The 27,870-nt window shown below is 38.7% G+C and overlaps 1 protein-coding gene across 4 annotated transcripts in view; it reads right to left on the bottom strand.

Annotated features, from left to right (window-relative positions):
- LOC128697378 (afadin-like) overlaps window positions 1-27,870 on the bottom strand; it is a 349,288-nt gene that overhangs the window by 714 nt on the left and 320,704 nt on the right. For 2 of the 4 annotated variants that reach the window (XM_070094069.1, XM_070094067.1), the window contains 11 exons: window positions 11,073-11,311; window positions 9,762-9,847; window positions 8,919-9,086; window positions 8,304-8,477; window positions 6,711-6,813; window positions 5,726-5,871; window positions 4,047-4,146; window positions 3,047-3,201; window positions 1,154-1,286; window positions 659-799; window positions 1-26 (listed from right to left, as the gene is read on the bottom strand). The exon at window positions 1-26 is cut by the window's left edge and continues 235 nt beyond it. In XM_070094069.1, coding sequence (XP_069950170.1) covers window positions 1-26; window positions 659-799; window positions 1,154-1,286; window positions 3,047-3,201; window positions 4,047-4,146; window positions 5,726-5,871; window positions 6,711-6,813; window positions 8,304-8,477; window positions 8,919-9,086; window positions 9,762-9,847; window positions 11,073-11,311 — 1,471 coding nt within the window. Of the gene's footprint in view, window positions 27-658; window positions 800-1,153; window positions 1,287-3,046; window positions 3,202-4,046; window positions 4,147-5,725; window positions 5,872-6,710; window positions 6,814-8,303; window positions 8,478-8,714; window positions 8,742-8,918; window positions 9,087-9,761; window positions 9,848-11,072; window positions 11,312-27,870 lie in introns of all 4 variants that reach the window. The other 2 variants (XM_070094070.1, XM_070094071.1) reach the window with 2 other exon arrangements.

Below are 27,870 nucleotides of genomic sequence, written 5' to 3'. Positions count from 1 at the left end.
AATCCATCAGCTGTGCTTTCCGCAACCTACAAAGAAAGTGAATATGAAGTTAATTGTCTTATACTGTTATTAATTTATTCACTGTTAAGTACTAAACTCAAAAGGGCTATAAAGTGTTGTGAATGTCAATTAGATGTAATCCCAGGAAGGGAAGGGTAATTGCAGTTCTCTGAATCAAGAGACTTTTAGCATCATCAAGGTACACACCCCTTGATAGATCATGTATTTTGTATCATGCATACTATATCATAATTTAATTCACTGAATGGAGTGTTTCAAACCCAAGGCAAGCCAGTCCTAAAAGTAGTAAGTGGGTGAGCTGTCCACTGTACTATGATGGCCCAATAAGAGTCATTCAATTAGGTGTAATTCTATACACACTAAGAAGGTTAGCATGGGCACCACTGTGACCACTAATTCAGATATTTAGAGAGAAATCTTGCAACTCAAGATAGGTGAAATCTATTATGAATAACTCGAAAGTTGTAATGACACAATTGCCACCAATCATGTCTCATTCCTGGGACAAAATCAAATGATTAAGAGGAAAAACAATTATGAAAGCCCAGAAAAAAAAAAAATACAAGAATTTTTCATATTTAAAAATGTCTAAGTTAGTTTCAAAGATTAAATAAAAAAAAATCATGCAGCAGCTTACAGCAACAACATTGTCAATCAGGTCTTGAGGTATTTTAGGCTCATCTTGCATTGGCTGGTATTTCTCTAAAAGAGCTCGGAGCTGAAGTGAATTAAGCTTGAAACATGTAGATGATATGGTTGCTATATCATCAGGAGCAGACTGAAAAAAAAGATAAATCATTAATATATTTCATCTTATAGTTCAAATTAAATACAAAATACAAAGTGAAGGAATTCAGAGAAATCTGTTAGACTTGAGTTCTAGAGGTGCAACTTCCTGACCCATCCTACAAAAGATGGATGAGGAAGTTGCACTTTAGGAAGTCGTTTAAATTGTGATGTCTGTGCACTTTTGGCTAGAAGAATATTGAACAAGTGATGGTGAAAGCATTTCCTTTTTTTGGGTCAATCCATCTTGGCAAAAAATGGGCAATGTGGAAGAAAAATATTATTCAGCCTCATTCTACTGACACTGCTACCATTTCTGGAAGGAAAAATGTATTTAGCTACATACCTTTTGTGAGTGTAATAACATGGCTGCCTGTGATAATCTAGCCAAGTGACAATCTGCTGCCAGCTCCAGGCCCTGCTTCTCTGCCCAGAGCTCAATGCGAGCTAAACGTCGTTTTAATCTTACACCCCACACTCTGAAATTGAATACTGCTGTCACACTTGAAAGAACAAATCAATATACAAGTGATTACCTATTCCTAGAGATTACATGTAACCCAGTTGTACGACATGAGTGAAGCTATGCTTATGACTAATTATGTATGAACACCTTACTGTATGCATTTTACTGAAAAATGTATTGAATTAACAGGACCCACTATGCAGGTGTGTAATCTTGGGATTACTGCTTTCAGAATGACTATGGGGCATATAACATGCAATGAAATCTAATCAAGAAAAGTTGGAGGAAGCGAGTAAAAGAGGCTTTGAGCTTTAGGGGGTTGAGCATCCAGCAGGCTTGCGTGAGCAGATTAGACAGGAGTGAATGGAATTAAGTGGTTTTTAATGGGCATGCTGTTGGAGTGTGAGCAAGTTAACCTTTATGAAGGGATTCAGGGAAGCCAGTGAGCTGGACCAGAGTCCTGGAGGTGGAAAAAGTAGTGCCTGTACTCTGAAAGAGGGGGTGGGGATATTGCAGTCAAAGGGTAATCTGATTTGTGATGCTAGCACATTGCTGGCAAGACAGCAATTGAGTAAATAGTGATGGACGTTTTTTCTTCTTTGAGTCACCCTGCCTTAGTGAGAGATGACCAGTGAGGAAAAAAATTCAGTTTTCATGTAACCCTAACAACAGTATATGTAATTAGGTCGAAACTTCAATACTTAAAAACTTGTTGCCTGCATAAACAATTCTTTAACCCGGTACCTCATTTCAATATAGGTTAAAAAACATTATAATTCTTCAAAAGTTATACGTCGTTTTTGCACCCCAATATAAATCATCAATATATTAAACAAAGGCTTCTTAACGTGTCAGAACTATAACCTCATCTATAATTATATACAGGATTTTATCATAATTCAATTATGGACAAATGCATTAGTTTTACCATAAATGTCATTGCAATGTTTAAAGTAATTTATAAACTACCTAGCACCTAATACTGCACCTATGAGAAGCTTCACATGCTGCAGCTACAGGAGGGCCCTGCTTATACAGCAGGTTAGGTTTTGGGTTACCACTGTAAAGTGAATCAACCACAGTGTGAGGAGGGGAAAGCCCTTTATTTATTTATTTTTTTTTTTTACTTTGAAATGCATATAAAAGCCTGACAATATGTTTACACTATCATGTATTAAGGCCTATCATATATATCATATATATAGGCCTAAAAGTATCATATATATAGGCCTATAAAAAATCATATACAGTACACACATTACTTACTTTAATATATTTTCATTCTTAGTTTATAGTAATTGGTGAATACATTTATTGTAGGAAGTCTGAATAAATGAAGAATGGGTATGACTGAAAACTGTTGGATTAGCGAAACGCTGTAAAGTGAAGTGCTATGAAGCGGGGACCTCCTGTATTATTCTACTCCGTTGTAGTTTTTATTATATTTACAAAACATTTATTGATAGGTGGGGATGCTGAAGTTCTAAGGTTTATTTCAATTTTTATGTTTATGCACCTCTAGCAGGACAGCTCAAGAATAAACAATGGTGAATATTTCCTTCTTTGGGTTGCCGTATTTCGGCGGGAAATGGCAGGTGTGCTACAAAATATGTACGAATTTAGTTTGTAAATAATTTAATTACTGTATATACAATAATTTACATCCATTCTCCATTAGCAATAAGAACAATGTAGTGAAATCATTAAATGATTTTCTCCACCTAATTTTTTTTTTATAAAATGGTGAACACTGTACAGAACAAATGTGCATACCTGGTGCAAAAATTTGGGTGGGTCTCTGCCACTATGCGGTTGAACACCCACATATTGATGAAATGGAAGAGTTGAGAAAACAGCTGAATAGTTAGTGCAGCATTCACCCGACACCGCCGCAGCAAAGCCATGGTGTTGGTTAAGATGGATAGTACCTGCAAGATTATATTATTACAACTCTGCATAAAAATTTAAAATTTAGATGTAGTATACCATATCGATAATGAATTTTTTTTTTCAACAAGTCGGCCATCTCCCACCGAGCCAGGGTGACCCAAAAGGAAAGAAAATCCCCCAAAAGAAAATACTTTCATCATCATTCAACACTTTCACCTCACTCACACAATCACTGTGTTTGCAAAGGCACCCAGATACAACAGTTTAAAAGCATATATAATATGCCCCTCCAGTACTCAAGTCCGGCTATGTATAAAAAATAACCTGTTTCTCTGAATCCCTTCACTAAATATTACCCTGCTCATACTCCAACAGCTCGTCAGGTCCCAAAAACAATTCATCTCCACTCACACCTATCTAACACACTCACACATGCCTGCTGGAAGTCCAAGCCCCTCGCCCACGAAACCTCCTTTTTCCCCTCCCTCCAACCTTTTTGAGGAGGACCCCTACCCCGCCTTCCTTTCCCTACAGATTTATACGCTCTCCAAGTTATTCTACTTTGATCCATTCTCTCTAAATGACCAAACCACCTCAACAACCCCTCTTCAGCCCTCTAATACTTTTAGTAACTCCACACCTACTCCTAATTTCCACACTCCGAATTCTCTGCATAATATTTGCACCACACATTGCCTTAGATAGGACATCTCCACTGTCTCCAGCTGCCTCCTTGCTGGAGCATTTGGAACCCAAGCTTCACACCTACATGAGAGTGTTGGTATCACTATACTTTCGTACATTCCCTTCTTTCCCTCCATGGATAATGAATATCTTAGCTATTTAGAAACCAATAGGGGCAAAAATTAGGTATTTTACTCACGTGAGCTGTGGACCCTTCTTCTTCATTTATATCGTCTCTATCCTCCAGAAACATTGGTAATGATGTAGACAGCTCAGCTTGCATGCAGTCCACCAAACTTCTACAATGACAGAAGAATATGAAGGGTTAAGGAATTGAAATATGACTAATATTTTAAACTTGCTGTGAATTAAGTGTATTACTTTCCTACCCATGTGATGATGATAGAACAGTTAATCCTTTCATGAACACTGTCAGATACATATTTATATGTATTTCATCTATTTCAGTAAAATAACAAAAAAATGACATAGACAAGATATTTAACCCCTTGATTGCCGCAACCCCAAATCCTGAGTTGTCTCCTAGTGTCGCAAAAAAAAAAAAAAAAAAAAAAAAAAAAAAAAAAAAAAAAAAAAAAAAAAAAAAAAAAAAAAAAATCTTATGAAATGATAGAGAATCTTTTCCTAATTGTAATGACACCAAAAGAACAAAATTTGATGGAAAACTGATGGAATTACGTCCTTGCGAAGTTACTGACCTCAGCGATATTTACGAATCGGCGATTTCGCTCACTTTGAGCCCTATTTTCGGCTAATTCCATTGTTTCAGTCAACCAAACTCATAGCTATTTCTTTAGAACTCCATTTTTCCTATCAATTGAATACAAGAAACTGCCCATTTACTGATTTTAACTACCCAATAACGTGGTGGCGAGAAATTTGCAATTTGGCCAAAATCACAAAAATTAAAAAAATGACAATTTCAAAATAGGGTCCAGAATGAACAATGCAGACATTGCTGGCTCTAAAATAACATTTTCTTTGTTCATCAGTCACGTCTCCAAGCCCCTCTGATATTACTCTTGCTTTTCTATTTTGAATTTTTATTCAAACAAAAAGTAGAAGATTTACTGTTATGCAGACTACTGCAATATTGTAATAATTGTATAAATAATGTCAACCCATTCATGACTGCATACTAGAATGGCTACTTGGACATTTATTGGAAAATGACATCATTTGTTTACTTTTGAACATCGGCAAAAATCAAACATTTCCCCTACTTTGAGCTCCATTTCAAGGCTTGTTTCATAGTAAAACCAATCAAAATCATCTCTATTTCTATAATATGTTTTCCATTCTATCAAATGAGACCAAGAAAACGAGAATACAACCATAAATACTATACGAAAATGGACCACAAATTCGGCATTTTAATTAAAAAAAAAAAAAAAAAAAAAAAAAAAAAGAAAAAAAAAAAAAAAAAAAAAACGGTCGGAGTTTTTTTTTCTCATTATGCACTACGTGCTGCAGGATTTTTTTTATATGGTGCACACTGACCCATTCTCTCACATGTGGGCCTACCAGCTTTCTCCTGCTTGACTAATTTGTAGCCGCTAGAATTTATGAGTATACAGTGGACTCCCGGTTAACGATATTTTTTCACTCCAGAAGTATGTTCAGGTGCCAGTACTGACCGAATTTGTTCCCATAAGGAATATTGTGAAGTAGATTAGTCCATTTCAGACCCCCAAACATACACGTACAAATGCACTTACATAAATACACTTACATAATTGGTTGCATTCGGAGGTGATCGTTATGCAGGGGTCCACTGTATATACATGGACGTCAAAAATGGTGGCTCGTAAGACATATATATATGACCAAAACAGTCAAAGGGTCAATGTAACCTACCTGAAAGCAACCTGCACAGCCTCTGCAAGAATGTCCTGGGCATCAAGAGAGTACCCACAAACATGTCGGTCCTGTTTTAAAAAGTGGAGTAATTCTGATGCATTTGCCATCCAGAAAGCTAAGGATGTTGGATCTCCATGACGAGACTACAAAGAAAAAAAATTCAGTCATGAGTACCGTATGTCAAAATTGACTAACAAATACTGTATTACAAACTGTATGAAACATATATTTACTCAGAAATTTGGTACAGTTCAGAAACTTGCTAAATGACAACTGGAGTTCTGAGTCATGTAAATCTGTAGTGGATGGAAGGCAGGGTAGGGGGTCATCATAGAAAAGTATGGAGGGAGGGGATAAAGGAAGTTTTGTGTGAAAGGGGCTTGGACACACAGCAGGTGTGTGAAAGGGGCTTGGACACACAGCAGGTATGTGCAAGTGCTAGACAGGAGTGAAGACAAATGATTTATGGAACTTGACAAGCTGTTGGAGTTGAGCAAAGTAATAGTTTGTGAAGGGATTCTGGGAAATTGGTTAGCTGGACTTGAGTCCTGGAAATGGGAAGTACAGTGCCTGCACTTTAAAGGAGGGGCTTGGGATATTTGTTGTTTAGAGTGACATTTAAACTACAACATCTTTGCACCTTCAGAGAAAATGATAGTGAGAATGAAGATGAAAGAGTTTCTTTTTCGGGTCACCCTGCCTCGGTGGGAGCAGCAGTAGCAGTGGGAATAGCATAAGGATTATGAAAGAGCTGCAGCAGTAGGAAGAACAGCAGCAACATCATTGTTAGGAGGGAGGAATAGTTTTTATTAACCTAGCTTGCACTTACACCATTGTATACATGAACTATACACAACAGTGACTTAGCTTTCACTAGATCACAAATGGTATAAGACATTGCTTTCTGGTTGAGCAACCCAAAAATTCTTTTGAAAAAAAGGCAAAAATATTTAATTATGTACTTATTAAAAAATCTACTTACATGTATGACATTTTGGACCATTGCTGCAACTTTGGTGAGCATTTCTGTTAATCTGTGGGCACGATCTGTTGGGCTCAGGTCTGGACGGTAGTGGGTTGAAGCTCTTTATGTGGAAAATATTTCGTTGTACTAAATTAAAAACTATCAATAAAAAGAATAGAAGAAAAGCAAAGCTAGCAAGACCTTTTAGTATACAAATCACAACAATTTGCTTTTTCAGCCACCACATGTACTTTCTTCTTTCTTTCAACAAACCGGCCATATCCCACCGAGGCAGGGTGACCCAAAAGATAAAACGAAAGTTTCTCCACTTAAATTTAGCAATATATACAGGAAAAGGGGTTACTAGCCCCCTAGCCACAGACATATTTATACATATAAAAAAAAAAAAAACCTGACTTGCACTTCAAAAAATGCTACATTTACATTCTCCATCCATGTTACCTTTGCCTTTTCATTATATAAATGTATGTATATTAAATTTATTTATGCACAAAATATTTTCCGACACTCCATTACTTTTCCTAAAATTTTATGTGATTGGTACAAAATACATACAGTGGACCCCCGGTTAACGATATTTTTTCACTCCAGAAGTATGTTCAGGTGCCAGTACTGACCGAATTTGTTCCCATAAGGAATATTGTGAAGTAGATTAGTCCATTTCAGACCCCCAAACATACACGTACAAACGCACTTACATAAATACACTTACATAATTGGTCGCATTCGGAGGTAATCGTTATGCGGGGGTCCACTGTATATGATATTACAAGATTATGCAGAATGAGTAAAATTGCCCAAGACTTGGTAAAGTTAATCTACATGCTTCCTTAAAACTACATTTAAATAATTTTTTTTTTTTTATTATCACACTGGCCGATTCCCACCAAGGCAGGGTGGCCCGAAAAAGAAAAACTTTCACCATCATTCACTCCATCACTGTCTTGCCAGAAGGGTGCTTTACACTACAGTTTTTAAACTGCAACATTAACACCCCTCCTTCAGAGTGCAGGTACTGTACTTCCCATCTCCAGGACTCAAGTCCGGCCTGCCGGTTTCCCTGAATCCCTTCATAAATGTTACTTTGCTCACACTCCAACAGCACGTCAAGTATTAAAAACCATTTGTCTCCATTCACTCCTATCAAACACGCTCACGCATGCCTGCTGGAAGTCCAAGCCCCTCGCACACAAAACCTCCTTTACCCCCTCCCTCCAACCCTTCCTAGGCCGACCCCTACCCCACCTTCCTTCCACTACAGACTGATACACTCTTGAAGTTATTCTGTTTCGCTCCATTCTCTCTACATGTCCGAACCACCTCAACAACCCTTCCTCAGCCCTCTGGACAACAGTTTTGGTAATCCCGCACCTCCTCCTAACTTCCAAACTACGAATTCTCTGCATTATATTCACACCACACATTGCCCTCAGACATGACATCTCCACTGCCTCCAGCCTTCTCCTCGCTGCAACATTCATCACCCATGCTTCACACCCATATAAGAGCGTTGGTAAAACTATACTCTCATACATTCCCCTCTTTGCCTCCATTATAAAGTGAAATTTCTGAAAACTTCCGAGAACTTACCTAAACCTGGCTGCCATGTAGAGGGTGTATGTTGGTGCAAGTTTAAATTGTACATCTGTAGGGTCAAGGTCAGTTGTAATGGCATGAAGAAATGCATCTTCACTTTCTTCTCTAAATTCTAGCACTGCAGGAAGAATGGGATCACGTGCTGCTGGATACCGCTCATAGTTGCCCCTAAGTAGAATTTTATACATCGATATTTATGCTTATTTTTTGTAACGAATAATGTACTGCATCCATATATTTATATGTTAAAAGTATTTCATAAAATTAATGTCCAAACAATTATATATAGTAAATAAATATATTTTTAAAAGTTTAGTATGTTTATTTAATCACATTAAAAGACAGCTAAACATTTATATTCCAAATTCCAACATTTAGTATTATTATATTAAACAGTTAACTTACATAGCATGACGTCTGATGGTCCGAGAGCTGCATGAGAATTAAAACAAAGATCATGCAACAACAATATCATTCATGCCTTTTATAAGCACCTTCCTAGTACTGTAGATAACATCCCATACAAATAAAATCCCACAATGTGCTATCTGCCATACTAGTACCATAATTAGTTTTTCTTGAAAACTCTAACATGGTTCTATTTCTTACCTGCCCTCAAAGCTCTGATCAATCCTGTTGGGACGTTCTTGTGCAGATGACTTAGAGTTGCGTGACCCAGCCTGAGAGCCCGAATGAGACCCAGCATGCGACACTGTGTCCCCCCCAGCCTCTTGCTTGTCCCCAGGTCCCCCAGTTGCTGCCTTCTCCTGCCCAGATCTGTCAACCCCAGGGATGCTACATGCTACGTGCTACACACATGCTGGCCACTGAACAAGATTATTGTGTAGTAGACATACACACACACACACCAGTATCACCAAGGACAGTAAACTTGCAGAGGAACACTATACATGCTGCACTTAACATTTATATTAAATAGTTAGAAATGTTCTGAAATTAATGTTCTATAAACAAATTTATAAACTGTAATCTAGTGGAAAATATTCAGCAAGACATCAAATAAAAGGGGCTCCTCAAATAACCATATGTTATCATATGCAATCTACATGGTCTTTATGTACAAAAATGGTTTTATCAATGGTTTGATTAAGTACTGTACATCATAAAACATGTAGATTAGAAATTTACATACATCCTGAACCATTTAAGTGAAAAAGCTAAATAACAAGATTAGAAATTAATAACCATATAACACATAAAACCCAATTTCTAATTATAAAACACATTCTGAGTAATGTTATCCATATTTTTACATTGCATATCTTCACTGGTTTGAATAACATATGCTGTGTATTGTACTCTTTTGCAACACCATAAACCAAAACTTTAATTTTAAGACTTCATTAAAATCAAACACAACATAGATGATGGCTAACATTAAGCAGAACTTGTTTGAATCCATAATTACAAAATTCTCTAACAGGCTTGTACCTGTCTATTAGGTGGTGACGCTCATCCTGTTGTGGATCAATGAATCGAAAGTTGTGGATACGGCCAAATCGTACAAAGCATCCATGCTGGAAAAGTGATTCAAAAGTTAATCTTAGTTATTGGTCACATTATAATAAATTACTAGTAAGAGACTATTTGCTAATGCCCTTCAGTAAAAATACTGGACTAGCAAAGCACATGAATCACAAATCTCATGAATATTGGGTTTGAACAGTACCTTCAAGTACAATGTGGTACATGTCTGAAGACATCTTATTCAGAAAAATTAAGATTTTGCTGACCTGCCCAACAACAAAATAAAAAACTGAAATTAAAAAATGTACACTTAATGAAATCACTATTTATTCAATAAAATTGGCAAATTGGTATTTATAGCACCCAATGCCAGCACTTGATTTGTGTTTAGAAAACCAAACAAGTGGTGAAAATTTGAGGTTGACAGGATGAGTTTTTCTTTAGTTATGACATGGATTTCATTTGTAAAATGCTGCACAAATTTCAGATGATCATTACAAAACCAGGATTTAAAAATCTATATTTTAGAAAGATGAATATGGGTATCTAAATGAAAGATAATTGATAATAAAAAAACTGTACAGTAATTGTCTTCAAATACACGAACAAATAAATGTTCTGGAGATCATCACTGCCATAGTCCAATCTCAGATCAAAACCCCCTAAACTGGAAAGGAAATATTACAGGAGTAAGAACTATTAATAAACACAGGAAAATAAAGGTACTGTAAGTGTTTTTTGATTGTAAGTAAAAGTTTGTAAGATTTAACTGTCAATTTATAGAATAATGGCTGCAAGGTGACAAATGGCAGAGGAAAGATGTATAGATTTATGGCACCCCAGTGGACTGAATGTCTTTCCACTACCAACTGTCAGCTTACTTGCAAAACAGACAACAGCAGAATGGACACAGTTACATCATTTTGCTTGGAGATCAAGCTTTTTCGAGTCTACAGAGAACACATGAAAAACCCTGGAGAGGTGAGGATGGTTCAAGTACTATGAAGTTCATGTCTAGTTGATATATCAATATTTCCCATGAACTCTAATAAGATTTGACAAAGTTTGATACAGTGTCTGTTCTGCCAAGTTCTTTTTCGTCATCCTGTCAGTATTTTATGCCTTTTATGTCCTGTCAGCTTACTTATTTGCAAGACTTCCATTCCACATTTATAGAGTAGGATGGTTGTACTGTACCTCACTCAATGGTTACTGTATACCAACTTACTACTATAGGTTACAAGGACATGGGGCATGGCTTAGGTCAGGCCTCACCTGAAGTATAGTGGTCTCATATATGCGTTGTCCGTTAACAAAGGTGTCTGCATCTCTCGAACACGGTGTAACGGTGACAATGCCTTCTGTGTGTGCAATGACGCAGTGCCGGGGCTGAATGTTAGAGCCAAAAAGCTGAAGGGACTGTCCTCCAGTGTGGGTGCTGCGGTCTGTGCCAACTTCTGTTACATTGAGGTGTAACTGATGCTGTCTACCTGTCCCGCCAAGTTCACTGCCATCTGCAAATCAACATTTTTCATATTACTGTACTGTATAGTCTGCCAGTGGGGTGGGGGGGGGATATGTGAAGGAGGAGTGTGGTAGTTTATGGTACCTACACTGGTTTGTGTGTTACAACAAGCACCAATAGTTTGATTGATCAGGCTATCACCCATGAAATATGGAGCCTATGATCTGGAGCTTCAGCAAAAAGCACCAAATAGGCAGAAACGAACCCTTAAATTAAAAATTAAAAATGGATAATAATTTGGTTTGTTGTAAACCATTTATGGTTTGTGGACCTGTGGTGATCTGTATTACGACTATTTTTTCAATGTCATTATTTTATTTCGTAATTTCTAAATCTGTCAATCTACGATAAGAGAGAGATTCTTCCTTGCACAAGTCTGCCCCCTATGCTTGTTTAAGGCCATCCTGTTGATGATGGATCTGAAAATGTACATGACCCACCACCACCACCATGCGGGAGGAATCACTTGGCAACAATCGTCACTCGTCTTCACAAACACACCACTACAAGGGCATAGTGGTGAAGAACTTCACCAATGTGAACACAAGTGGTGAGAGAGGCATCATTAATGTTAATACAAGGTTATGAGGGAAACAACACTACTGTGAATACAAGATTGTGAGGGAGACAACACTACTGTGAATACAAGATTGTGAGGGAGCCAACACTACTGTGAATACAAGATTGTGAGGGAGACAACACTACTGTGAATACAAGATTGTGAGGGAGACAACACTACTGTGAATACAAGACTGTGAGGGAGACAACACTACTGTGAATACAAGACTGTGAGGGAGACAACACTACTGTGAATACAAGATTGTGAGGGAGACCAATACTCTGAATACAAGGTTGTGAGGGAGACAACACTACTGTGAATACAAGATTGTGAGGGAGACAACACTACTGTGAATACAAGATTGTGAGGGAGACAACATTACTGTGAATACAAGATTGTGAGGGGGACCAATACTCTGAATACAAGATTGTGAGGGAGACAACTACTGTGAATAGAAACTTATGAGGGAGACAACACTACTATGAATACAAGGTTCTTAGGTAGACAACTCTATTGTGAATACAAGGTTAGAGAGACACCACTGTGAACACAAGTTTGAGGAAGACCACGACTGTGAATACAGCATATAAAGATGCACCAATACTGTGAATACAAAGCACGTATCAGGGAAACCATTACTATAAACACAGTGTTGAAGAAGACAACCACTGTAAATAGAAGGCGTCAAGGAAGGCCGAGACCACCACTGTGAATACAATGTCGAGAAAGACCCCCTCAGGCACCAGTGTAAAACACACACACACACACACACAGAAAAAAAAAGAAAAACTAACCACCAAGAATCTCCACGGTCATTCACCGAGAAAGCAAACCTCACCAAGGTCAATAATGTCATCATGGTAGACACAAGTTAACCCCAAAGTTATCCTGGTTGTTTATTGCAATGCTTAGCTTCCATAACCCAAACATAACATACAAAATTATTATACGAGAAGACACTGTAATATGCTTGATAATAAAGAAAGAGTTGAAACAAGTCTTTGCCTTAGTTGAACTCGTGGGGTAAAATGAAATGTTTTGAGTAGTTTCCACAGATTTTACAATTTAAACAAATGCAAAAGAAGAAACCAGTGATAAAATGTTTCCCCTATACAATCTAGATGATTTAAAACTGATAAACGGTTAAGTGGCGATAACGGAAGCGATAAGAACACTTAGTAACAACACTTGTACTCCACAGGTGGAAAGAGATTCAGTGGTGATACCCTGGATAATCCTCCACCAGACATGACCTTGGTTTCACCACACAAGACCCTGGCTCCTCCACCACCACGCACCACCCTGGCTCCTCCACCACCACGCACCACCCTGGCTCCTCCACCACCACCACGCACCACCCTGGCTCCTCCACCACCACCACGCACCACCCTGGCTCCTCCACCACCACCATGCACCACCCTGGCTCCTCCACCACCATGCACCACCCTGGCTCCTCCACCGCCACACACCACCCTGGCTCCTCCACCACCACACACCACCCTGGCTCCTCCACCACCACACACCACCCTGGCTCCTCCACCACCACACACCACCCTGGCTCCTCCACCACCACACACCACCCTGGCTCCTCCACCACCACACACCACCCTGGCTCCTCCACCACCACACACCACCCTGGCTCCTCCACCACCACACACCACCCTGGCTCCTCCACCACCACACACTACCATGGCTCCACCACCACACACCACTCTGGTTCCTCCACCACCACGCGCCACCCTGGCTCCACCACCACACACCACCCTAGCTCCACCACCACACACCACCCTGGCTCCTCCACCACCACACACCACCCTGGCTCCTCCACCACCACACACCACCCTGGCTCCTCCACCACCACGCACCACCCTGGCTCCTCCACCACCACGCACCACCCTGGCTCCTCCACCACCACGCACCACCCTGGCTCCTCCACCACCACCACGCACCATCCTGGCTCCTCCACCACCACCACGCACCATCCTGGCTCCTCCACCACCACCACGCACCACCCTGGCTCCTCCACCACCACGCACCACCCTGGCTCCACCACCACCACGCACCACCCTGGCTCCTTCACCACCACACACCACCCTGGCTCCTTCACCACCACACACCACCCTGGCTCCTCCACCACCACACACCACCCTGGCTCCTCCACCACCACACACCACCCTGGCTCCTCCACCACCACACACCACCCTGGCTCCTCCACCACCACACACCACCCTGGCTCCTCCACCACCACACACCACCCTGGCTCCTCCACCACCACACACCACCCTGGCTCCTCCACCACCACACTACCATGGCTCCTCCACCACCACACACCACTCTGGCTCCTCCACCACCACACTACCATGGCTCCTCCACCACCACACACCACTCTGGCTCCTCCACCACCACGCGCCACCCTGGCTCCACCACCACACACCACCCTAGCTCCTCCACCACCACACACCACTCAGGCTCCTCCACCACCACGCACCACCCTGGCTCCACCACCACCCTAGCTCCTCCACCATCACACACCACCCTGGCTCCACCACCACACACCACCCTGGCTCCTCCACCACCACACCACCCTGGCTCCTCCACCACCACACACCACCCTGGCTCCTCCACCACCACACTACCCTGGCTCCTCGAACACCACACAACACCTTGGCTCCTCCACCACCACACCACCCTGGCTCCTCCACCACCACACACCACCCTGGCTCCTCCACCACCACACACCACCCTGGCTCCTCCACCACCACACACCACCCTGGTTCCTCCACCACCACACCACCCTGGCTCCTCCACCACCACACACCACCCTGGCTCCTCCACCACCACCACACCACCCTGGTTCCTCCACCACCACACCACCCTGGCTCCTCCACCACCACACACCACCCTGGCTCCTCCACCACCACACACCACCCTGGTTCCTCCACCACCACACCACCCTGGCTCCTCCACCACCACCACACACCACCCTGGTTCCTCCACCACCACGCACCACCCTGGCTCCTCCACCACCACACACCACCCTGGTTCCTCCACCACCACACACCACCCTGGCTCCTCCACAATAACTACACCAAGTACAGGCAGGAAGGCGACGAAGGATCAACTTGCCAAGGAATACAAGTGTTATGTAATGCCCGAGGTGAGATGAACTTTCATTACAATGTCTTCTTTTTCACTAGAATCAACCGTATATTCAACAGTAAAAAAATTATTTGAAGTACTCAGGGGGCGTTGACCCCCGAAACCCTCTCTAGGTATACTCCAGGTATAAGATATGAATTAATAGCATATCTTTAAGGGTGAAGTAACTGGCAGTAGGTCAAGATGAAGGTCAGTGATATAGTAGGTAGTCAAGGTGTGGGTAGTATTTGTACGGCTGGCAACTGAGCCAATCAATAAAATAATCTATACTGTGAAGGAGGCCGGACAGTGTGCCCAGCACGGCGCCAGCTTGAGGGAGCCACGACACAGGGCGCACCACTCACAAGCCTCATGTATACAATATACCTTCCATAGTCCTAGTGAATAATTAGCAACACCTAATCTCAATATAAGGTGGGAACACACATTCTCTAAGAATTATTAGAGATTCTGCGTAAACAAATTCAGCAAGGGCTTTGTTAAGCTGGTTAAGGTAATTTTAAAGAAAAATCCTACGAAACTTACTTAAGAGCTTAATCTTTAAGAGTTGGGAAGCTAGGAACTCGAACAAGATTTTTTAATTAAGGACAATGGATCAAAGCGGATTTCGCTCGCTGTTTAAATAAATAATAAAGTAATAACTAACATTTAATGGAATTCTCATACGTAAAATCTCATGCGAGAACTTATGCAATAGTTAAATATGAGCAGCACGAATTAATCTTTAGTAACAGCCTAGTCACTCTAGTAATAAAATGAGTCAACTTAAAAGTAACTGCAATATAATTTACTTTCAATGTTTTACATTATGAATATTTAAGGAACCTTATATACAAAATGAAGACAAAGAATTGGTGCAATACATGTAAAATAAACTAACTACAGGTTTGTATACTGCCTGTGGAAAATACTGTATATATTTTCCAGAAATTCAGTATTTATATGTAAATAGATGGCTACATTGTATTTAATAATATTTATGTCATAGAAAACGGAAAGCCTGCGTCCGCGCAGACGAGACACTCGTCATGTTGGTTTTGAATTTGTATTAGAAACGGTGAATGGGGAAGAATTTTTCGTGCTCTAGAGGTTAAAATTGTGCTGACACCTCTCAAATAGGAGGCGAAATTGTTGGACATGCATTCCTGCATAACTTGAGATATCAGACGACCTGATTTGCGTATAATTCTGGCCAGTGTTTTCATAAATTTAGTTAGTGAGGTTTTTCTGCGTATGATACAACTTAATATCCAGTCAAATTGGTGAGTGATATTAAGATATATTTTCCTTCTGTTATGTAATTGTGTATACATATATATAACCATTTATTATTTTTAATAAACAGTCCACAAATTTATATATTTACCAGTATTCCTGGTGTATGTATATTTCATTTAATTAATAGGTCCAGAGCAACTTGTGGACATGACAGTGGTAGGTATCGAAGGGGGACATTTTTTGCGACCTAGGTGTCCCAAATTCCTACTTGTCTATGTAACTCTGATAAATAATATTTATCTATCATTTACTGTTATGTACATAATTAGTTACATTCAGATAAATGCAATTTTCCACATTTAATTTGCCCGTTGGTCCTTCTTGAACCGGAGGTAATTCGTGAAGTCATTAATTAGTTAATTACTTAATAATTATATGTAAAATAGCAGAAGGAGGTGGATGTAAAGTTCACAAATTTACTTAATGTGTAGTGGATTATAATAATTACAATATTAATTTTGATAAGCTAAGCTCGTCTGGCTAAGTTTATATTAATTTGTATAATACTAATTTGATAAGACAATTCTGGCCAAGATTTATATCAGTGTATGTGCAATTGATAAGACAAGTGTGGATAAAGATTATATTGTGTATAATATTAATTTTGCTATGCCAAATTCTGGCAAGGATTTATATTTGTATAATATTAATTTGATAAGCCAATTTTGGCCAAGATTTATATCAGTGTATGTGTAATTGATAAGCCATGTGTAGCTAATTATTGTGTATATTAATTTTGCTATGCCAAATTCTGGCAAGGATTTATTAATTTGTATAATATTAATTTTGATGAGCCAAGTTTGTATTAATGTACATTTAAAATTTATATTATACATGTAATTGCTAAGCTCAAGTAGCTAGGATTTATTCAAAGGTAAGTTGTATCAGTGTTGTAAGTTGTAATCAGTTATTAATAAAGTTGAATTTAATACATTGCATCATGGCTGAAAATGAGGAAATTAATATAGAAGACAAACATATGGAATATAGAATAAAGAAAGCATCAATACAGGCTAGAAAAGTTCATGTAACCAAGGCATATAAGTGCTTGGAATTAATGAATCAAGAAACTGTGAATACCGATGATTTAAAATTGTATTTAGATGCTTTAGGGAACAGATATGATTCATATAAATTATATTACAACAAATATGAAGGAGATTTATTAGTAAACTGTGTAGATGAGACTGAAATAGATCTCATGATTAATCAGTATTATGAATTAGAGGAAAAGATTCTTTCTTGTAAAAGCCAGGCCTTGAATAAATTAAAATGTGTAAACCAGGCAGTTGGTCAGTCTGCTCCAACAAATAATATGTCTTTGCCAAAACTCCCAGAATTGTGTTTGCCTGTGTTTAATCCTGGAGAAAATTGGGAGGAATTTTGGTCAATTTTTAAAGCAGCTGTACATGACAGGAGTGACCTAGCCTGTGTAACTAAATTATTTTACCTCAAAGGACAGGTAAGAGGAGATGCTCACATACTCATACAAGCCTTTCCCAGTGTAGATGACTCTTACAAGGAAGCAGTTGACTTGTTGAAGGTCACGTATGGTAATATAGAACAAAGTAGGTTGGATCTTGTGAATATCATTGTTAATTTAAAATCTCCAGATCACACTTAGAAAGGTTTACAGCAGTTTAGAGTTAAACTGGAGAGCACTCTCAAAACTTTAAGTAATAAATATAATCTGAAGGAATCAGACTGGTTATTGAGTGCCATGGTACAGAATAAATTAAACTTTAAAACACTTGAATGGCTCTTGAATAAATATCACAAAGGTTATTTTGGACTGGAGGAAATAAGACTAGGTCTACAAGAATTAATTGTGCAGTTGCAGACCAGCCAACTAACTAACTTTAAAGATGCAACACAATAACTCTGAGGTATCTGTCAAGTTTCACAAAGGGAAAAATTATCCCAATGTTAATAATCAAAATTCATTTCCTAAAAATAGTTGCATAAGTGCATATCAAGTAGCAAGAATCAGAAATAATGATTCTCCACAAGGTAAGAAGAATAAGTACCCTCCTAAGAGTAGCCCAGTTAATAAGAAACCAGTCAGAGAAAAGAGAGAGTTTCTTTTCTGCAAGGGTACTCATTTATCTAAGAATTGCAATGCATAAAATTCATGGAATGATAAAGTTGAAAGATTGGAGGAACTTGACAGATGTATCAGATGTTTAGGTAATCACAATGTAAAGGATTGTTATGCCAAATTAAACTTCTGTTATCAATGTCACAAAGGAAGACACCATATAGTCATGTGTAAAGGTCTATATGATAATGTTGATAATAATGATAATGTTGACAATCCTGACAACAGTGGCTAATGTAAAAATTGCTGCTAATGTTAATAATGATGGTTTTGCTGAAGTAGCCTTACCTGTGTTACAGGTAAAAGCTGATGATAAAAGGCATAAATCAAAAAATGTAAATGCATTATTGGACCAGGGATCCCAGCGTACTTTCATAAAACGTAAATGTGTTGATGGTATGAAAGTACTGATGGGAGATCCCACAACTTTAAAATTATCTGGTTTTCTCTCGGATAAAAGGGCTCAATTGCATTGACACTGTTTATGTAACTGTCAGGTTGGGCAATGAGAAAAAACGTGTTAATGCAGTAATTGTAGATAGACTTCCAGAGAAAATATCTATAGTAGGGCTTAGTAAAGCTACAGAAAGACTTTCACATAATGTAAATTTAGTACCTTCTGGTGTAAGTGATGATTCTGTAGGCCCAATAAATATTTTGATAGGTATTGACTATTATGCCTCCTTTGTAAAGGGTATGGTAAAGAAATGTGGTGTCACCCTTTTGAAGACTGCAGGAGGCCATGTAATGTATGGTAGGATTCCTCGTAATAACAATTCATGACTAGAGGAAACTACAAATACCATAACTGTGTGCCTTACTCATGAAATCGTACCCCAGTACAATTCTTCCATAGAGAATGGTGTTGAGCCAGTGTATAAATTGTGGGAATTAGACAGCATTGGAATAAATGTAAATGAAGAAAGTCCAGACGATTCTTTTACTCAGGAGCAATACCCGAGAGATGTAAAATTTGAATCTGGACAATACTGGGTGCGACTTCCGTGGAGACTGAACCATCCAGAATTGCCCACTAATTACAGAATGGCATATGGACAGTTAAAGGCTCAGCTCTGCGAACTGAGTAAGACACCAGAATTGCTAACTGCATATAATGATACAATTGCTGAACAGTTAATTAATAAATTTATAGAAGAGGTACCTCCTGAGCAAGCCAAAATTTATGGTCACTATTTGCCCCATCACGGAGTGAAGAAGGATTCTAAGACCACTCCTTTGAGGATTGTGTTTAATTGTAGTGCCAGGAGTAACAAAAATATACCTAGTTTAAATGACTGTTTGATAACAGGTCCGTCGTTGACGGAAAAATTAGGAGATATCTTATTAAATTTCAGAGTTAAGCACTATGCCTTTACGGCTGACATAAGTAAAACTTTCCTAAGAGTGGGTTTACAAGAGGCTGACCGGGATTGCACCCGCTTCTTATGGCCTGAGAATCCTAGTGACCCACTTAGCCCTCTGAAACCTTTCGCTTTAAGAGCGTATTATTTGGTGCTACATCCAGTCCGTTCCTACTTCAAGCGACGATAAATGCACACCTTAAACGTATGGAAAGTCCACTGAGTAAAGTAATGAGCAAACAATTTTATGTGGACAATTTCCTGGGTGTGATGTCAACTGAAGAGGAACTGTTAATAACTTATGGAGAGGCTAATAAAATAATGCAAAGTGCAAATATGCCTCTGAGGGAATGGAATAGTAATTCGTCCAAATTAAAGGACAAAATAAGTAAAGATTACCCTGGAGATGAAGTGCCAAAATTTAGTAATGTATTGGGTTTAACTTGGGATACTGAGAGATTTGTTAATGTTAAAACCTAACAATTACAGTATGCCCAATAAATTAACTAAGAGAGTTTTGCTTGCTGAAGTTTCCAAATGTTTTGATCCACTAGGTTTAGTGTCACCCCTTACTATAAGAGGGAAATTATTAATTCAGGAAGCATGGAAACTTAAATGTGCTTGGGATGAAATTCTACCTGAGGAATTCATTAACAGGTGGCATGAATTAATTGGTGATTATGAGAAAATTCCAATGTTGGAGTTCCCACACCAGCTGGCCAATCCAAATGGGAAAAATGTACTCCACATTTTTTGTGATGCTTCAAAATTGGCATATGGAGCAGTTGCTTACCTTCAATGTAATAGTGTTATTTCTCTTGTTATGTCTAAGGCTAAAGTGTCTCCAATTAAATCACGTACATTACCTCAGTTGGAATTAACAGCCATTTATGTAGGTGTCAAATTAGCTAATTATATAAGAAATAAGTTGCAGGAGATAAATATTAGCGACACTGTAATTTGGTCTGATAATGAGGTATCCTTACAATGGATTCGTAATGGAAACAGTAAAATTGTGTACGTACAAAATAGAGTCGCTGAAATTAATCAGATGCAAGAGAAGTATAATAGTTTGGGTCAGCATATGTAAACATTTAATCACATACCAGGTGAGGAGAATCCAGCTGATTTCTTGTCTCGAGGTTTACCTTATGCTAAATTTGTAAATGCTGTATCATGGTTTAAAGGACCAAGCTGGTTGGTAAATAAAGCTAATTGGCCTGTACAAAAGGCGTATATTGTTCCTGTTGAAATTACTGTGACCACTGCTCCAATACTTTGTCCTTCTTTATCCATTGATATAAATAGGTATTCTTCTTTACCCAAACTAATCAATGTAACTAAGTTGGTGTTTAAATTTCTAAACAAGATGAATATTTCATATAAGTTTTCACATCCTCTTGAATTTTGGATAAAGAGGGTACAGGAGGAAATCTATGGAAATGAGATTAAATTGATGATGGAAAGAAAAATTGTGAAAGGTTCCATAATAGAGAAATTGGGGCTGTATTTAGAGAACAATGTAATTAGGTGCAGAGGTAGGTTACAAAATGCTGAATTGGGTGATTATGCTAAACACCCTATCTTACTGCCCAAAACTCATCATCTAACAAATTTGATTGTTCTAAATGCCCATAAAAATGTAATGCATGGTGGGGTACAAGATACCTTAAATTGTATTAGGGAAACTTTCTGGATTCCACAAGGACGGCAAAGTGTAAAAAGGGTGATTAAATCTTGTGTAATATGTCGCCGTGTGGATGCCAGATCCTGTATGTACCCAGGTCCTCCACCATTGCCAAAGGAGCGTGTACAATTAGTGAAACCATTTGATGTAACAGGTGTAGAATATAGTGGTCCAATAATTTTAACAGGTACATCAAATGGTGTTCCACTGAAAGTGAATGTTTGTTTGTTCACCTGTACTGCTACTAGGGCAGTTAATTTAGAAGTGGCACAGGACTTGTCTGCAAAACAGTTTATACAGCTGTTTCGAAAATTTGCAGCTAGGAGATCCTGTCCGAGGTTAATGATTTTGGATAATGCCACAAATTTTGTAGCAGGTGCTCAACACTTGATAGAATTAAATAATAGTAACGATGTTCAATCTCTGTTAACCCAGCGAGGATGTACCTGGAAATTTATTACTCCTAGAGCCCCTTGGCAGGGGAAGCTGTACGAAAGATTGATAGGCACAGTGACGAGGTGTCTCCGCAAAGTACTACACCGGAAGAGAATTAATTTGGAAGAATTCCGTGCAGTGTTAGTGGAGGCAGAAAATCGTATAAATAATAGGCCTCTCGTACATGAGTGATACACCTGATGCAGATGTGTTAACACCTTCTCACCTAATATGTGGAAGGAAATTGGAAGCTGTCCCTGTCTATAGAGATAATCCGGAAGAAAGTGATGAAGATTACAATGATGGGGCAGTGTTGTGTAATAAATTTAAAATGTTAAAGTAATTGATCATTGGTCTAATGTGTGGCGTAAGGAATATCTTCTTACACTACGTGAACACTTTTATGGTGCGACAGAGGCAGTAAATCGACAGACCATTCAACCAGGTGACATTGTGTTAATTGACACTGAACAACATCGAACATTGTGGCCTCTGGGCAAAGTATTGACATTGTACCCAGATGCACAAGGTGTTGTCAGGAATGTCAAAGTGTTGTGTCGTGGCCAGGAAAGTTTACGCACAATTAATAAATTGATTCCCTTGGAATTAGGTGTTCAATCAAACGTAAAGGAAAATCTGAGGGAAAGTGACACGAGTGATATGGAAGATAACGCAGACCAAGTGATGCCGGAAGATGAAATCGTAGTAAGACCTACTAGGAGAACAGCCACTCAAGCCAGAACTGGCTGGAATCGTCTCCTAAAGGAAGGAGTAATTTGAATCGTTTAGCAACGAACTCCGGCCAGCCGCAGTGTGGAAAATACTGTATATATTTTCCAGAAATTCAGTATTTATATGTAAATAGATGGCTATACTGTATTTAATAATATTTGTCATAGAAAACGGAAAGCTTGCGTCTGTGCAGATGAGACACTCGCCATGTTGGTTTTGAGTTTGTATTAGAAATGGTGAATAGGGAAGAATTTTTCATGCTCTAGAGGTTAGAATTGTGCTGACACCTCTCAAATATTAGGCGAAATTGTTGGACATGCATTCCTGCATATCTTGAGGTATCAGACGACTGGACAAGACAGCTCCAGGAACCTCAGATAAGCTTTCTAGATTTGTGTATAATTCTGGCCAGTGTTTTCATAAATTTAGTTAGTGAGGTTTTTCTGAGTATGATACAACTTAATATCCAGTCAAATTGGTGAGTGATATTAAGATACATTTTCCCTCTGTTATGTAATTGTGTATATATATAACCATTTATTATTTTTAATATACAGTCCACAAATTTATATATTTACCAGTATTCCTGGTGTAAGTATATTTCATTTAATTAATAGGTCCAGAGCAACTTGTGGATATGACAGTGGTAGGTATCGTAGGGGGACATTTTTTGCGACCTAGGTGTCCCAAATTCCTACTTGTCTATGTAACTCTGATAAATAATAATTATCTTTATCATTTACTGTTATGTACATAATTAGTTACATTCAGATAAATGCAATTTTCCACACTGCCTGTGTATTTATTCAATTTGTTTATCCAACTGATTTTCTGGTATGAATTTTAATGTTAATTCCAAAGAAACTAAACCCAAAACATATACTAGTGCAATAAAAATTTAATTAAGTCTCTTTGTTAAATATTAGAAAAAAACAGGATTAATGGACGAGAGAGGGAAATATTCATGCTGGGCACTCGGCATGTGGTGTACACGAGATATATACTAAATGACCTGAGTTATGAACATAATCGGCAGGGTGTCAAACTTTGAACCTAGGTTAATATTAACAGCGAACAACTGATAACTTTGTTACAGAAACCAAATATCCAATAATAGTTATATTTACTGCACACATGACCTTTAATAGTTCGTGAATGTTGTCCATACAAAGCATGAATGAATTTGCACAAATAGTTTCCTAGCACTTATTACATCCTACTGAACTTTCTAGACAATGCTTTTTACAGGTACATGTATATAGTTTTGTATCACAGTCCGTCTTGCCATTGCATGTAATCACCTTCAGCAGAGCTTCTGGAGTTGGTGGTAAGTCTGTTGTTCGTAGTTCAAGTCAAGCAATCATCAATATCAGTCCATAATCTTCTGGATCCATGAGCATGCCCATTCAATGTTGAACTAGAAAATAAACACGTGTGCTGTGATATGATGCTGCAGCTGTTGGTGGCAGTGCGTGAACCTGCACTGACCTGCTTTCAGAAACTTTCTCACGAAACAGCTGGTAACGCAGTACGTCCCATCCATGGCATGGTTACTACTGCACAGGTTGTCTTCAGGAGAGAAACTGATAAGTTTCTCAAGTCAGTTTCTGATTAGCCGAGCTATAGTGCATACAATGGACTTTATGTGACAAGCACCAACAAATTAGTTGATCAGGTCATCCACTGGGAAGCTGACTCCAGGTTAGTAGGCAGACCAATGACTTCTCCAGCTGCTGTAACCTCATTTGTAGTTGTCACCAGGCTGAATGCTTCTGCCTGCTTCTTGAAATGAATACTGCTCTTCAGCTTCATCAAAGCAACCCTTTTCCTATCGCTAAAATGTCGTGATGTCAGTTATATACTGCATGCGGAAGTTGAACTGAGTCTCTAGACCCAAAAGCACTCAGCAGCTAATGAATGTTCCAGACTTTATGAAAAGAATGTTTTTTAGTCTGACCTGAGAAGCATATCGAAGAAACTAAGCATGAAAGCAAAGCAGTATCAAGAGGTGCGTGTCCTTTCAATGACGGGTGTAGCGCAGATGGAAGATTTTACTGCTGTTTTATTTTATTATTTTATTATCACACTGGCCGATTCCCACCAAGGCAGGGTGGCCCGAGAAAGAAAAACTTTCACCATCATTCACTCCATCACTGTCTTGCCAGAAGGGTGCTTTACACTACAGTTTTTAAACTGCAACATTAACACCCCTCCTGCTGTATGGACAATAAACAAGTCAACACCTCCCACATGAACATTCTTGCCTTCACTTTCTTGCAGCTTCTCAGCGAACATAATATTGAACTTCTTTATTCGTACTGTTGATCAAGAAGTATTCCTTCATTTTAATAAGTATCCCCCTCCCCCACATGTTCATTCAGAGACTGGGTAGTACTTCTTATACCACGATGTGTTACATACTTTGTGGGTACACCGGCTCCACAGTCAAAAAAATTATGGGATATTTGTTCGTTCTAATAACAGTGTTAACATACATTATGCATACAGTCAAATGAAGCATTCACGTTGATTGCTTCACCAGTGATTTCAGCATTTTCATTTCTCCTTATTTATTGCTTATTTTTGGATACTGCATGTAGTGTGTTACACTGAGCATTTTTCTTTCAGTGTGGCAAACTTCTTAATATATCGAAAAACGAAAACGACTGCAACAATAACGAAAAAAATAACAAGACTGAAACAATAAAGAAAAACTGAACGTCCGATTATGTAGGCTTCCTCAAAAGAAAAAAAAGAAAATGTTCCACCAAAGATATTCATCGTTATATTTTATGTTCGGTTTAGCTTATAGAATAAGTTACGACAAACATCTTTTGCAGTTCGTTCCATGTGAAACCATAGCTTGAACTTGAAGTACTCATGCAGATACTGATACACAGATGACACAAGATTGTGAACATGTTTAGTGGCTTTTCATGTTTCCAGCTCAAGAAAAATTTACATACATTTTCAATATTTGTGTCACCACACAGAATGAGAACGAGTTCACAGTTTATTTAAAACTTTTTGGATCTCAATGTGCTGCTGTTTTTTTTTTTTTTTTTAGACTGGCGTTTGATGTGTGTGGCTCTGAGAAACACATGTCCATGAATAACAACAGTGGGAGAACCTCAATGGCAAATTATTCTATTTTGGTTCTATGAAGCGTCCATGAGTGTCATCCAGAGATACACAGCCGTGTGCAAGTACATGAGATTCCATCAAGATCAGAGTGTAGATATTACAATATTTAATATACTGACGCGAATCAGCAATCATAACACTCGGTAATAATTACAGATAATTACAGGTGGTTGCAATGTGTTCAAACAAGTTCCTGAATAATACACCAACACTTGTTTCTTAGAAATAGTTCACCTTACTCATTAATTCCGCCATCATTTTATATTACTGATAGTAATGTATCTAACATCTTCGCTAAAACAATGTATTCACTGTATATAAAGCTATTACAATAATTTGTGAATTTGGTCTCGTTAACTTCGAGAGAAAAGATGTTACTGGCATAGACCAATATTGATCTGTGTTGTGTAGTTCATTAGTTGGCATAAAACTGGTTGGTTGAACCCCTATGAATCTAACATCTAATTATTGGGAATACCTTAAGTTCCTGCAACACAAGAGAGAGAAGCATCATAACTTATATCTGAGCAACGAAATTATTTCTTACGAGAGGGACAGGTTCAGAAGACTGTGTAGGAGACAAGACTTTTAAACATTCTTCTAATTTAAGGGGAAATACGAGACAGCCCTGTCTTAAAAGAATAACTGATCGTTCCTCAACGTAATTCCTTATCAGCCAGGTAGTGGTGCTTACACTGCACTGAGTGCAGGTGGCCAGGCGGCCTAGGCTGGGACCGGGCTGCAGACGCGATCATCTCGTTACTACCAACAAATAGGCTGGTAAGTTGTGGAAAATACTGTATATTTTCCGGAAATACGGTAATTTATAGGCAAATAGATGCCCTATATTGTATTTTTAAAAAAAGTTTGTTATCGAAAATGGGAAACCTGCGGCTGGGGAGGGCAGTCGCCATTTTGTTTGAATTTGGATTAGAAACGTTGGTGTAATGGGAAGAATTTTTCGTGCTCTAGAGGTTAAAATTGGGCTGACACCTCTCAAATAGGAGACGAAATTGTTGGATGTGTATTCCTGCATAACTTGAGATATCAGGCGACTGGACAAGACAGCTCCAGGAACCTCAGATAAGTTTTATGTAGTAACCTGGCCAGTGTTATTTTCATAGATAGACAGTGAGGTTTTCTGAGTATGATACACATTAATCTCCCGTCAAATTGGTGAGTGTTATGATTAAGATATATTCTCCTGGTGGCCTGGTGATTAACGCTCTCGCTGCACACGGCGAGGGCCTGGGTTCGATTCCCAGCCAGAGTAGAAACATTGGACGTGTTTCTTTCCACCTGTTGTCTATGTTCCCCATCAGTAAAATGGGTACCTGGGTGTTAGTCGACTGGTGTGGGTCGCATCCTGGGACACTGACCTAAGGAGGCCTGGTCACAGCCCGGGCCGCGGGGGCGTTGACCCCCGGAACTCTCTCCATGTAAACTCCATGTAAACTACTTCTGTTGTATAAATGTGTATATCTATATATATATATATATATATATATAGATATATATATATATAGATATATATATATATATATATATATAACTTTATTATTTTGAATATACAGTCCACAAATTTATATATTTACCAGCATTCTTGGTGTATGTATTTTTCATTTGTAATTAATAGGTCCAGAGCAACTTGTGGATATGACAGTGGTAGGTATCGAAGGGGGGCATTTTTTGCGACCTAGGTGTCCCAAATTCCTACTTGTCTAACTGATAAATAATAATTATCTTTGTTCATTTACTGTTATGTAAATAACGATACATCCAAGTAAATGCAATTGTCCATATTTAAATTTCCTGTTGGTCCTTCTTGAACCGGAGGTAATTAGTGAAGTCATTAATTAGTTAATTACTTAATAATTATATGTGAAATGACAGGAGGTGAATGTTCAGTTCACAAATTTACTTAATGTGTAGTGGATTATAATTATTACAATATTAATTTGGGTAAGTCAAGTGTGGCTCAAGATTATATTAATGTGTATAAGTGTATGTGTAATTGATAAGCCAAGTGTAGCTAATTATATTAATGTGTATATTAATTTTGCAAAGCAAAAGTGGCTAGGATTTATATTAATGT

This window comes from Cherax quadricarinatus, chromosome 44 (assembly GCF_038502225.1).
Source record: "Cherax quadricarinatus isolate ZL_2023a chromosome 44, ASM3850222v1, whole genome shotgun sequence".
Classification (NCBI taxonomy): Eukaryota; Metazoa; Arthropoda; class Malacostraca; order Decapoda; family Parastacidae; genus Cherax; species Cherax quadricarinatus.
Note: the sequence above shows the minus strand (reverse complement) of the source record. Positions and strands in the feature narration are given on the sequence as shown.